General features: G+C 39.8%; 1 protein-coding gene across 2 annotated transcripts; it reads right to left on the minus strand.

Annotated features, from left to right (window-relative positions):
• Nucleotides 1-1474: 1474 nt before the first annotated feature.
• Nucleotides 1475-14217, minus strand: LOC131188812 (cytochrome P450 1B1). Of its 2 annotated transcripts, XM_058164392.1 has the most exons (4): nt 14129-14217; nt 11549-11791; nt 9754-10749; nt 1475-6992 (listed from the first exon to the last, which is right to left on the minus strand). In XM_058164392.1, the coding sequence occupies exons 2-4, from the start codon at nt 11566-11568 to the stop codon at nt 6386-6388; spliced, it is 1623 nt and encodes a 540-aa protein (XP_058020375.1). In that variant the 5' UTR covers nt 11569-11791; nt 14129-14217; the 3' UTR covers nt 1475-6385. The 2 variants fall into 2 exon arrangements, with proteins under 2 accessions (XP_058020375.1, XP_058020384.1); XM_058164401.1 differs by lacking the exon at nt 11549-11791 and having other exon boundaries at nt 14129-14146.
• Nucleotides 14218-14720: the final 503 nt, after the last annotated feature.

Consider the following 14720-nt stretch of genomic DNA (forward strand, 5'->3'; position numbering starts at 1 on the left):
TGGTGACCTTGATGATTTCCATGTTCTCACCATCTCCCCATACATTCTCGGCACTCCATTTCCCCCTTCCCTTCCCCCAGTTCATTGGAAAGTTGAAAAGCATTATGGTTTGAAAGAAGCAAACTGGTTCAATCTTGACAGCCTGCTTCTTCAACTCCAATAATGTGATAATCATAAGCGACAGACTTAAGACAAAAACTAAGGAGACCAAATTTGTTATAAAAAATTGCTTTTAAAAGATAAAAAAAAAGGCTCTGGCGATCACAGCTGAGCCATGTGACCATCAGAGCCTTTTTTTCTTTTAAAAGCATTTATTTATAACCTATTTGGCTGAATAGGTTGTAAAAAAAATGCTTTTAAAAGTAAAAAAAAACTTTGCACACCACAGCTGATCACCCCCCCCCACCCAGTGCACTATTCTACTTACCCCGTGCCTCTTTTGGCATGCACTGCGTGCACACACACCTCGCATTTGGTGCATGGTGCGTGCAGCATGCATGCATAGCCAGCGAACCAGTAGTAAACCGGTTCAGATTTCACCACTGGCTAGAACTGATACTGAAATACCTTGATCAAAGGAATTAATGAGCATCTTACTTGCCTATCCATTTCCTAGGGTCATTAATTGTATATATTCTTCTAGCAAAAGTCTATGCATTGAGTTCACCAAGTTTATGCTGGCATCATTATATGTTTGCTTCTGTAGGAATTAAATTCAATCATCAGTTTCCCTATTAACTGTCTATCAACTGTGGTCTTAGCCAGAAACTATCACTTCAGGAATCTTCCCAGTTGCAGTGCCGATTTATGAGGTGGCTCTGGCAAGGGACAGGGCCTAGGATGATACTGCAGGAAGAGCCACTCGTTTTTCTTTCTGGTGCTACGTCCGCTTGCCCTACTGTCATGTTGAAATCCAACAGGTTCTGACAGATTCTGTAGAACCCATAGCGGAAATTTTGAGCAGTTCATAGAACCTATAGCGGAAATTTTAAGTACTTTGGAGAACCGGCAAATACCACCTCTGGCTGGCCCCAGACTGGGGTGGGAATGGAGATTTTGCAATATCCTTGACCCAGGAGTGGGGAGGGAATGGGGATTTTGCAGTATCCTTCCCCTGTAGTAGGGTGGGAATGGAGATTTTGCAAAATCCTTCCCCTGCCACGCCCACTAAGCCACACCCACAGAACCGGTAGTAAGAGAATTTGGATTTCACCACTGCCTACTGTGCTGCACCTTGGGAAGCATGTGAGCATGTCCTACAACAGGGCTGGTAAATTGGCAGCCAAACTACTATTCTGCAATAGCATTGTGGTCTCATTATTATGTACCAATGCACTAATAATAACTTCAGGAAACAGATGGAACTGCTGCATATATTTGCAAGATATACACAAGTGGAAATAAACAATTCAGGTTTCTTTATTAAAACTATACTGATTAACAATATAGAAATTTATTTTCTGTGGAGGATGGTTCCTTGTTACAAATAATGATGGATAACAGACATATAATACAATAATGAAGATTAGGAAGACTTCTCTAGGTAGTCCAATAATAACTTATCCAAAACACTTCATCCCCAACCACATCTACCCATAGACCATCTACTGATTAAGGACATATGAGTTACAAACCCCCATTATACACGACCATATTGCAACAATATGCATGATCAACTCAGATTAATAATACATATAATTAACATGGTACAAACACAGGAAAAATCATGTTCTTTCAAGATGAATACAGCATAAACAAAGGAAGCATCAAGAACCTCCCACTGAGATTATAGCTATAGTTAGAAGAAAGGAGAAACACCAACACCCAAGATTCAAAGTTAGTATAAACTATTATCAGGAAGTAATATAAAATAAAATTAGAATTTTACTTTTTACTGGATAAACTGTAAATGAATGTGTATTATAATAAGATCTATATAAAATTAGAAGTCTAATCTCTTTGAAATCCCAATAAAATATAAAAGGCAACTGATTCCACAGGACATTAGGATATTCAGAATATTTTACCACCAAAAGGCATTAGTCATTAAACCCTGGGCCTGGCTGCCCTAAGTATGGTACGGTTACCTACCACAAAGGTAATTCAAAGCTTTTGCTGATTCATAAATCTAAATCAAACGAGCCCAAAAAACCTTCTCTGCTAAGCTTCAAAAGTACAAAAGATTATGATTTTGTAGATGAACTGGAGGTAGAGAATAAGGAACAAACTGTACTTGGTAAGAAAAGGGCCAAGGAAGGAACCCAGCTAAGATGGAGGGATTTAAGCTAGGTTAATAACCAAAAATGAAACAAAGTCACAGAACCATATTAAATTGGCCAGCAACAGGGTCATCAGGATGCTGGAAATGTGTTGAGTCTTAAAGAAAGGACAAAGTTCAGGCAAGCAAACAAACACAGAAACTAGATTCTGAGTTTTCTAAAGCCAGAAATTTCCAACACTATTATGCAATGATTAAACACAGAATATAACTAATGCTGGCTCTCCCGCTTCATTTTATAAGAATAAATGTATGAAGTTTTAAAAGAAGTACTTAAATTTCCCACTTTTGAAGGTGAGACAAAATATGTACCGTTTCCCCCAAAATAAGACATCCCCTGATAATAAGCCCAATCAGGCTTTTGAGTGCATGGCAACAAAGCAAAGCGCTTATTTCAGGGTTCAAAAAATATATAAGACAGGGTCTTATTTTCAGGGAAACACAGTATGTTCTGTTTTGAAAAACAACACAGCTTCTAGAGGAGGGCCAAGCAAATTTTGTGGGTGGATGTACATATTTGGAATGCTAAGAATATGTTCTGCCCACTCTTATAAAACAAGAAAATTAAAAAGATACCAATGAAAAGATGTCCCCAGCCAATGGAAAGATGTTTCCTGTAACACTTCAGCATGCATTTTAATCACCCCCAGATTTTCTTTGAAGTTTTTTTCTGGGCAGGTGGGCACTTATCCAAATAAAGCATTGGATTACAATCCCACACGGGTTGTTTTTTTTAAAGAGTTCTTGTAGTATATTTTAAGCCAGAAGTATTTTCAGAAGACTGGCATTTTCTTGTGTGCCATGCTAGCTGCTCATTCATTTTTTAAAATAAAACGAATTAGAAAAGAAATAAGTTAGGTGGTACAAACAATAAAAACCTGATGGACACTAAGAGTGACTCCATGTTGCCTGCTCCTAGCCATAATAATAAAGTTCAAGGCAATCCAAATTGATATACTTTTTAAAATTTCATTAGGTACAAAGTAATTGGAATAGAGGAACAAATAGTAAATAGTTTGGGTAATTAATCATCCATCTCAAAAAAACAACAACAACGCTCAGATCTATTAGCTTTCAAATGAAGTGACCATTATGAATGAAGGCAAATATACATGTCCCAGGATAACCTTGCAGTATCCAGTCTGGGCTGGTCACCAGGACGAGAAGTTTAGTCTTCTGAGCTTTTGGAGTCATGCTGGTGCCCAACCACAGGGAACTTCTCTCTACCAGAATGTGACACATTACTGTACTATAATAACATTCTGTTGAGAGAGAAGTTGCCCAGCGATGGGCTCAAGCACAAGTCTGAAGTCTCATAAAACTAAATCTCTGATCCTGGTGACCGATCCAGATTGGAACTCACCATTATGCATATTGGATCAAGTACAATAGGTTTTAAACATTTTAAAAGTGATTTATATAACTGAATTCTGTTTGCATATATACATGCTGTATTTTCAGTCTGATATATTTTTAAGGAAAGTTGAATAAACAAAGTTACAGTCAACATTTGTTAAAAGAAAGTCAGTGAGAATTATGTTGAAATATTACATTCTGTAATATATATGCATATTCATAAACATACACAACACACAGTTGCAAACCTTCTGTACATAACTAAAAATATTACCCTATGTTCAATCCTATGTTGACCTGAGATTAATATGTTTATAATCATACAGAGGGTTTCACAGGAGCAGGCTAAGTTCTATAAGAACACATTTTATACGTTAGATTATGAAATAATTGATATCACCTTTCTAAATTTGTTTTTAAACTCTAGGCTTTCTCTCTCAAAATTAAGTATGAAATTAAGAATTCTTAAGTATAGGAATGCATGAATTTATTGCTATTTTGAATTTCAGAAATAGAATGCACAGGAAAATGCATTGGTTTATACAGCTGCAGGATTACATAATATAGCTTTCTAGAATACAGTATGATGCCTTTCAGGGATTGAACTAATATCCAGTAGGATCAAAGGACATGTTGGCAGACTATTATGGAAATTGACTCTAACACCTATGCAGGGTATCAGTAAGAGGAAGGTCAACATAATGCACTGGCAATCACAAACCCATTGCTTCATTTCCAATGTATACAGCTGGATGTTTTTTGAAACTTCGGTTTTTAGCAGGTTTGAGAATAGTGCTCTATATATGACATCTAAAAACAGAAGCAAGGCACTAAATTATTATTCACTGTGGGTGTTTTACTCAGAACCAAATTTGATATTTGTCAGATTGCCCTGATAAGACTTGATATTAAACCTTTAAAGTATTGCAGGACATTGTTTGGCAATACCGCATGAGAATCTTTACTTGGGATAGGCAACTTGTGGCACTTCCATGTTCTTTTTGCATCTCTTACCATTGGCCACTTGGGGCTGCTGAAAACTATACTTCAGCACAAGCCAACAGGTTATGCAGATGTGGATAAAACTGTATGGAATATGACAACTATGTGGAAATTAGAAACATGATGTGTTGTCCCCCCCCTCCATTTTCCTAAAATGAGTGCTAATGTTTCAAATTGTAGTTTACACATACATAGAACACTCAATTTGGAAGGTAAAGTCTGAGAGCAGCCGTTTCCACCCTAGACAACTTTCAAACTCCCATGTTCAGTTCTCAGGTTGTCTCTGGAGAGGTGATAGTTTGTGCTAGTTTGGCTTAGATGATCTGGAAAAGAATGACTTAATGACAAATTCACATGGGGTCGATGGAGGACAGTCAATTCAAAGGGGTCTGGGCATCCCAATCTTCCATCACTCAAACTGTATACAACATACAGAATGACTGTATGCTGTTACTATTTTTTTTTACTAAGAACCTTTTTAAATGAAATATTACAACTTGGGAACTTTTTGCCTCTCATTAGTAAACCACTGATTTCATCAGCAAAATTCATAGAGCTTTCGACTTCCTATTCAATTAGTTTAAAACATAGACAATCCATTTTATTTTATCCTATGATTTCTAAGTATATTGTGACCAAGGACAGGTCATTCTATTTCTGAAAAGAAATGCATTTCTTAAGAAAGCACAACTGAAGAAAGCCGGGTAAATTAACTGATTTATAAACGGTGAACTACAAATAATATCCAATGATATAGAATACCTTGAAAACATGTATTAGGGGGATAAAAATAATTCACATTACTAAATCCATCATCTCTTATCAATATGTTATGCATGTGCAATGCAATGCACCCATTTAGTTAAGATAATGTGAAGTGCATTTCTGAATTTGTTTTAAAGCCACCCTATGAGCAACAAAAACAAAAAATCCTATTTGAATTTCAACATTTGTTCAGCACTAGGAATACAACTACAAGCCTATGGCAATATATTAGATAGAGCTGCTTTAGCAAATGTCAATGCACCATATGTAGGTGAATGTAGGTTCTTCAAAAAAGCAGAGTTTATATTTAAGGTTTCAGATGGGTATATCTTCTAGGAGTATGTATTGTTCTTACCATTTGAAACCAATATACTGAGAATTCTGAGGGCCCTAACACCTAGAAGACACTCAATTACAGAAACTGATTTCCTATATTTTTTTCTACTTGTCACTTAACAAATAGATCTGACAATTCTACCGTTGGTGGAAAAGTCATCTAACTGGCCATCTGAAACCTAGTGCTTGTGTCCATTATCTTGACAGTAGGTACTATTTTATAATCTATAAAATAGATTAAAGGCATTAACATGTCTTTTTCTGAATATAATATTATTAGATAAATATACCCCTCCCTAAAAAGGTTAAAAACACAGAGAAAATACAGAAAGGGAACTGTGTAATGAGAGAATCGTGTGGATGGCCAGTAAAAAGATAAGTGAACAAAGTATAGGAATGTCACAGTGTAATTAGGGAAGAAATCTAATGATTAAATTCACACTACAGAGAACGTTGACAAGATTTGCTGAGGTAAGTAAAACATCAATTTGCAAACCACACCATGCTTATTCATACATTGTCTTATTTTGTCTCTTGCTAGCATTTCTCCAGAATACATTGTATTTCTAAGTGCTTCATTTAAAAAAAAAAAGAGGGGAGAAATACAATCCTTACACAGCATTACAGACAACATTCAAACCTGAGCATTCATGTATTAAACAAGCCATTTTCAGATGCGTTTTCAGCCTGAAGTCCCTGGACAGCATTATCTAGCAGATCCATGCTATCTCGAAGTGTGACGCTGAGTGTAAATGGCTTTGGTTTAACAGTCAAGCCATAAGTGAAATCCATTTTAGAATCTTCCTTTGGATTAGCACTGAAATTGCACTGGTGGACCAAGACGGCAGTAAAGAGAAAGAGCTGCACTTTGGATAACTCCTCTCCAATGCACCTTCGTTTGCCCACTGAAAAAATCAGCACGCTGCTAGCAAGGTCCTTGTTCAGGAATCCACTCTCATCCAGGAATCTTGCTGGATTGAAAACTTCTGGAGCAGGCCATTTCACTGGGTCGTGGTTCACTGACCACTGATTGATGAAGACCACTGTGTCTTTGGGAATGTGGTAGCCCATCAGGATGGTATCGGCTGTGGTGGAATGAGGAATGGTAACTGGCACAAAGCTACTGAAACGCATAGATTCATATAGGAAAGCCATGACAGAAGGCAAATGGGGCTGATCCTCAGCACAGGGCAGGCGGTTGCGGCCAACGACTTTGTCTATTTCTTCTTGCAGTTTAGTTTGCACCTCTGGGTACCTGGTTAAAAACAAGAGCAGCTGTTTTTAAAACACTTTCCTCAATTCTCTGAAAGCAGGTATTATCTAGGCAAACCTATGCTACCGGGAACACATGAAGACAATACCAGGTGAGGGGGCACAACTGACAGGAAAGGAGAAGATACATATGAATCTCTTGTGACTATGTGTTTCCCCTTGCAAATGCAGTTCTGGTGTACAGTAATTGGGCCTTGCCATTTTGGAGATGGTTGTCAACTTTTTTTTTACTTTATTTAGTACCTTGCTAGAGAGATTCACACATATATTCTCTTTCTTTCATGTTCATTTTCCCAAATGAGTATAAAATTAATATCGTTCTCCAATAGTTTTACAGATGGACAAACATATTATGTTGAAAATCATGGCATACAAGGAACTGACCAACCGCTCCATTCACAACAATTTTATACAGTTCTAACAGAAAATATATGACAATAGGCAAGTTAATGAAAAGATAGCTGAACATCTATTCTTTAAAACAATACCCACTGTAATATTTTGATCGAATTTGACTGAAACAGGACTCCTACTGAAAGTTCCTTTTTTATATATTTATCCTGCCTTTATTATTTTATAACAAATAAGGTGGCAAACACACCTAATACTCCTTTCATCTCCTATTTTCCCCACAACATAAACCCTGTGAGCTGAATTGGACTAAAAGTGACTGGCCCAAAGTCACCCAGCCAGGTTTCATCTTCCCACTGACAAAATTTCTTCTGTCAGCTGCACCACTTGGATCCACTATATTAGGCTGATATATTACGATATCCTAAGTTCTTGGGAAAAACTTGATGCATATGAAAGCCAACACCAGATAAAGAACTGGCAGCTGTGACTCCACATTGTTGAGAACAGATAATAACGCCCACTAGAAATCCAGACTCTTGAACAAAAGTGAAAAAAATGAAAATTACTTAATTAAGATCTGTTATTACGCTTATTTTTAATACTAATTCTGTTTACAATCAGTTGTGAAGATTTTGACAGTTTTGAGGATTATTATTTCTAAGGGTTCTGATTTTCTGTTATGTTCTTGATTCCTTTTTTATACTGCCATGTATCCATATGGAGGGGCAATATATAAATAAAAATATACATTAAAAGATGCAGTAAAGTTTTCCTATTTGTCATCTACCCACAACATTACAATTGTCAGTTGGTTTTTCTTAACCTAACCAAAGATCCAAAGAAGAGCTATTATTTGGTCTAAAAAAACCAATCTCAGAGAACACAAGTTTCATTGGAGATTCATATTAATGAAGAGCAAACCATGGAAAATCCATTCTTCCTCCTGAATTGATAACTGCAAATTTCAAACAGAAATTATCAGTAACATCTCATAACCCTTTTTTTTCCTATAATCTGGTGGGAGAGAGAGATGAAAACAAACAACATTCACTAAAAATAATTGCCATTGAACCGCTGAAATATTCATCATTCAAGTTTATATAAGCCTGCAATAGTATTGACTAATATTAGATTGCTTAATTTCCTTAAAATATTGAAATATTCTCTGGTACATGGGAAGATATAAAAAGCTTGTTTAAATTATGAGTCCTTGGCCAGTTTGGTCTAGTGGTTGGTCTACCAGGCTATAAAGGGTGAGACTGAGAGTTCTAGTCCCATTTTAGGCATGAAAGCCAGTTGAGTGTCCTTGGGCCAATCACTCTGTCTCAGCTCAACCCACCTCATAGGGTTGTTGTTCTGGGAAAAATAGGAGGAGGAAGATGTGTTGGGTATGTTTGCCACCTTGAGTTATTTGTAAAAATAATAAAGATGGGATATAAATAAATAAATAAATCTAGTTTTTTTGCTTTCACAAATGGAATTCTGTTCTTCCATGAGATAAAATTCTACTGGGGAGATGGGGGAAGGAGGCAGTATTTTGCACGTTTCCTTTGTCCCCCTTCCGCCCTTCCCATATTTGCTCCAAATGATTCAGAAACCCTCTAAGACTATCTGAGCAGGTGGCGTGGGAATAAATGGGAAACTTAAATTTTTGCTTAGCACCAGTGCAGATTAGATATCAGAGACCACCATCATGCAAATTTGTGTGATATCATCCTCCCTCTTTTTTTAAAAAAAAAATGGCATAACCTTGCAATGCTTCACAATCTTTCATAACGGTCAAGTCTTCTTACCCTGAACATTTCCAAATTCTCACTAAATATTCATCAACTTTTTCTGCTGTCCAGAATTCATAGTTTAGCTCAAGTGTAGCCACCATAGAGAAGATATACGTAATGTATGTTTAAAAGGCACAAAAGTGGGGTCCAAATCGGGATCATGGTTGGGATGCAGGGATGAATCGTGAACCCTATCCTGTTTTTATCAAACAGGATAAAAAATTCTCCCTCGATTTTCAATTTTTCTATTTTTGGCTGCTTTCATAGATTTTAGACTCTCCAGCTCAGTTATATCCCCATGACTGTGTTTTTTTTACTAATCTTTCTTATATTATCCCGAAGGTGCTTTTTTAAAGAGGCAACTAGACTTTCTGATTTTTCTTTGAAGATGTTTTGCTTCTCATCCAAGAAGCTTCTTCAGTTCTGACTAGATGGGGGCGAGGTATGGGGGGGGGGAATGAAGGACCTCTTCAAAGAAAAACCAGAAAGTCCAGTTGCCTCTTTGGGACAACCATGACTGGATGCCTGAGAATCTCCATGGACTTTCTTATACTGGTATCTAACACTTCTAAGCGCACAATAGCTCCTCCAGTCTCCCGCCAATCAGCTCACCTGATGAGGAAGATCAAGAGCCACTGCAGGGCGGTAGAGAGAGTGTCCTGGCTGGCGCCGAAGATGTCCGTGACGGTGGCCGGCACATGCTCCAGAGGCAAGCCAGGCTGCGTTTGCTGAAGGCGGATGAAGGCATCCATCAGGTCGCGTAGAGGGTCTCCGGGGCGGAGACTGTTCCGATGCCACAGAAACTTCTGGCGGACGAAACTGTAGAACTCGTGATTGAGGGCGCGGAAAGCGCGGAAGGCTGAGCGCACCGGGTTGGGAAAGCGCTGCAGCCAAGGCAGCACGTCGACCACGCTCCCGGCGCCCACCGTGCGCCCGAACTGCTCGTTTCGACCCACCAGCCGCCGGAACTCGACATCAGCGTGGCTATAGCGGCGGCCGAAACAAAGCGCGCTCATGACGTTAGCCACGGCCACCCCCAGGCTCCGAGACGGATCTACGAAGGCGCCGCCGGCGCAAGCGCTCACCAGGAGACGCACCACAGTGCGCGCCTCGGCCAGCAAGGGCTGCTCCAGGAGGCGGCGCGCCGAGAAAGCGCGCAAGGTCGAGTGCGCCAAGCGCCTCTGCAGTTTCCATAGCTCGGAGTAGCCGCCGAAGGCCAAGCTGCGACCGCCGGATACCAGCTGAAAGGAAGGGAAAGGAGGCCTACCCGCGAAGGTGGCCCCTTGGCGGATGAGGGCCTCGCGGATGGCGCGCTCGCCGCTCAACACTACCACCGGCCATCTGCCGAGGCGCAGCTGGAAAACGCTGCCGTAGGTAGCCGCCAGGCGCCCGAAAGCTAGGTGAGGGGCGCGGCCCAGTTGAGCGGCGTTGCCCAGAAGGGGCCACGGGAAAGGACCCGGCGGTTCCAGCCTCCTCCGTCGTGTCCACTCGAAGACCAGAAATTTCACCGCCTGGAAGGCGAGCAGCAGCGAGAGGAGCAGGAGCAGCAAGTCTTGCATTGGCGGCACGCCGGCCCGGAGCGCTTCTTCCAGCCCGCGAGGGCGCGCGCTGCGGAGAAAAAGAGGCTCTGCCTTAGGAGCGCTTCTGTGGGTCAAAACTTAGGTGTGTTGCACCAGACTCCGGTGCTGCTTTTCAGTGGCCAGCTTGCAGATGCGTACATTTAGGGGGACCAGATATGGGTTGCGACATTATTGCGTCGCCTTAAAAAAAAAAAATCATTGACTCCACTTTCTACACTTGGATCTATCTGTATCCCAAAGAATTTCCCCTCCCGCGGTAAGATACTCAGACCTTCAGCCTCTCCTCTGGAGCTTAGAGTAAGGAGTCCTCAGACAGAATATAATTGGAGACTGTTAATAAACTGACACGTGTTGGCTTTCAATTATGTATTGCATGTTTCCAAATCCTATAATCTCACTCTTGCGTTTTTCTGGTCGGTTGCATTACTAGAACATATTACTTGAGAGCATATGCACCAAGACAAATTCTTGTGTGTCCAATCACAGTTGGCCAATAAAATTCTATTCTATTCTATTCTATTCTATTCTATTCTAGAAATAAAGACAGCAGGGGTGGGGGCTCCGTGGGTGGAGGGAAATGGTACCCCAAAGGTCAAGGTGGGTGCAATCTTTATCAAAAGGGGTGAGGCTTCAGTTGCACAGTAATAGCTGCCATCTTGACTTTTTTGATCATCACCACTACCCATGCCACAGAAAGAGGCATGAAATTTGTGAATTTCTGTTTGGCTAAACAGGAAGCAACTTTTGTTTCAGGTGCACAGAGTGAAGTGCACTGGGTATCTAACTAAAAAGTTTTAGTTCTTAATATATCATTAAGAGTAACTCACTTGTATGCTGAAGAATTCATGCTGTAAATATCTAAAACTTGCCAGAATGGCAAGTGATACTTAAGTATTCAACCGTAATGGAGGAGAACCATTGACTTCTAGAGCAGAGATTTCCAGTTTAGATTTCCAGTTCCATCGAGTTCTACCAGAAAGTTGAATGTTCAATAACACTATATAGGAACTTAACTTTTGAAGTGAGAATTTTCATATTTGTGCTATTTGATAGCACAAATCTAAATAGATCTAAATAGAAAAAAACAAAAATAAAAATACATAGCAGGGAACAGGAAGATGTAAACTTACTAGAGAAAGTATGTTCGTGTATAACCTGTTTATTGCATCATTGACCAAAGGAGACCCTTAAATGAAAAAAAAAGGCACCTGAACAAGATTTATGTATATTTATATTAATAGGTTCTCTTCTCTGGGATTATGTCACAAAATGAGAGCATCTCCTAAAAGGGCTGGGTTGTCACAAGATACTAAGGTTCATTTGATAGGGATTTGTTCTGTGAGTTTGCATAAAACACTAAAACTATGTTATCTGAATTAAATGCATAACATAGTAAGCTATAAACTAGTCAATAATGTTTTAGATTCATACATAAGATGTATGACTCCAACCATAAAAAGTCATTTCACTGAACTTGTGGGGGATTCTACTGAACTTGAATCTCTTTATTAAATCTTTGTTCTAACTTGCTAATTTCAAAATAAATCCACCACATTAAACAATAGATGATAGCAAATTACTTCCCTTCTCCCCCCAAATTAATGCCACTGGTTTGAGCTAATCTGATCTGCTGTATATGCAAAGTGTTTTACAGGTTTTGTTTATTGTCATGGCTTAGTGTTTTAGGATGAAGTGTAGCATTTCCAAGACCACCCACAAATGGGGATTTGGCTGTGAATCCAAACAGCATTGTATCCATATTACTTGTTGGCTCTTCATTTTCTTAACACAAAGGTTGGGATGGATAGAAAGTCAAGATAATTCTTAGGAACGCCTGGGGCTACATGTCTGAACTGCAAAAATACCATAAAACTTGGATAGCAGCAGAGATTTAGAAAATGCTGAGTATTGCAATCTAGTGGTTTTCCAGATTTTTTGCAGGACAAAACACTTTCCTCCCCCCCCCCCAGGTATATGAGATGTAAGTGAAGAACAGGGAAAACTACAGCACTATGGCCAACATTTCTGAATTCTTGAGTGTAATAAAACATTTATGCTTTGCCTGTCTTCTTGACTAGCTCATATTCAGTAAAATATCCTAATTTTTGTTGTTGTTAGTTGCGAAGTCGTGTCCGACCTATCGCGACCCCATGGACAAAGTTCCTCCAGACTATCCTAATATGCAACCCGGTTTAACCTATAGTTGAAGGCAAAAACCAGTTTCAGTAGGATTTGGTCCTAAGTGGATCCACAAATATGGGGGGGGGGGTGTCATTGACTTCAATATAACTTTTTTCCATGTAACTAGTGAAGGATGAAGCCTTTTATCCTGATACTAACCACTGAAGTTAATTGTTAGATTCAAACTGAAGTGAATAATTGTAACTTGGCAGTAACTCTTCAGCTCGATTTCTTCTCATCAGATACATTGAACAAGGAATCCAGTAACAACAACAGAAGAAGCTATAGTTATAACAGGACTGCTACAGTTTATTCAGAAATCTAATCAATAGTTGATGAAGCATACTTGTACATAATAGTGGGGAATTCAGCAAGTTGGTAATATTTGGTGATGCACTCATCCACAAACTAGCCAACTGTATTTTGGGTTAGTGTAGTTGTTCAGAACTGTTCAACTGTACAGTTGTACAGAAAATGAGTTAATTAGAAAAAAACCTGATGGTACAAACAATTATGGGCAAGCCAGTGTGAGAACAGAGTAAAATCAGGTATTAAGTTTCCAAGTTAAAGATGTGGAATACCTCAAGGTTTTGGTGGTCATCCTAAAGTCAACATTTTTAGAAGCTGATGGCTGCAAATCACATGGAATATTGGGATCTAAATTCCAATTCAGAAAAATAGGGTTTTTAATTTGCCATTGTAAGGTCAAAAGTTATAACTCAAAGAGACACTGGAAGACAACAGGCAGTTTAAGTTTCCAAGGCATACATGTTAGCAGCTTAAGTTGCTATGGTGAAAAGGATTTGAAAGTTCCCTCAACATATTGTGTAAGGAACCTCTTTGCATGGGTAAAAAAAAAAAAAAGACAGCAGACTTTTCCTTCAGTGGTATTATACCATAATGAAAGAAGACACCTGTATTTTGCAAAATGGTAAAAGTAAACTCTGCCAAACTTTTGTTTGATACTTTAATGATTGATTCTAATTTCTATTTGAACATATTAATTTTGCTTTATCCTTTTGGTTTTTATTCCACTTGATAAACCAGTATTGAGTATTGGAATAATTGGAAAATAAATAAACAAACCACCTAGCTCATTTGATGTGCGTGGGTAGATAATCTCACCATCGCCAGGACTTTTATTACAGGCTGACATTAACCACAAAAGAACCACCCCGTCCTAAAATACGCAAAGGGTTGGAGCTCTTTCCAGTCTCAGGACTAACCTGTTAATTAACGCTTCTCCCAGATCTCTCTGGGTCATAATGCCTCCGTCCACGAGGGAGCTGTGCGCACAAGTGGTTGCGGTTCGCGGTCTTGAGAAGGAGGAGAACAGCTTAAGATTGTCGTCTGGGACCGGGGCTGCCGGCGATCGAAGTTGCCACTGTCTCTGCTGCCGCCGCCGCCGCCGCCTATTAGAGACTCTGATCGGACAAGGAGCCGGCTGGCGTGCTCCGAGTTGCACCGGCCGTTCAGTTTAGCTCGGCGCCCGGCAAAACCTCTTGCGCTGCAGTTGCCGAGAAAGATGGAGCGGGGAGAAAGAAAGAAGTGAGTGAGTGAGAGGGAGGGAGGGAGGGAAGAAGAGAGAGAGAGAGAGAGAGAGAGTTGGCGCGCTTAAAGCAGCCACTCTCCGTCTCAAGTCGCGTCCCGAGTGACCAAGGCGAGCGATCCCTAAAAGCATCCAGCCAGCAAACGCTTGAGATGGCGGCAGGGAAAAGCGCCCTCCTCTTCTTATTATCCCTGGGGGCTGAAAAAAGTTTCTATCCTTCGAGTGTCACCTCCCCGTTGCGTGCAGAGTTGCATTGCGTGATCTGTTGA

Source organism: Ahaetulla prasina, chromosome 1, assembly GCF_028640845.1.
Source record: "Ahaetulla prasina isolate Xishuangbanna chromosome 1, ASM2864084v1, whole genome shotgun sequence".
NCBI lineage: Eukaryota > Metazoa > Chordata > Lepidosauria > Squamata > Colubridae > Ahaetulla > Ahaetulla prasina.

Excerpts from the sequence above, each read along its gene's own strand:
- LOC131188812 (XM_058164392.1), bottom strand. The coding sequence starts at position 11,568 with ATGAATTCTTCAGCATACAA. Across the intron at positions 10,750-11,548 it reads ATGAATTCTTCAGCATACAA|CGCGCGCCCTCGCGGGCTGG; the intron begins GTGAGTTACTCT and ends TTTTCTCCGCAG. Across the intron at positions 6,993-9,753 it reads CTCTTGATCTTCCTCATCAG|GTACCCAGAGGTGCAAACTA; the intron begins GTGAGCTGATTG and ends GTTTTTAACCAG.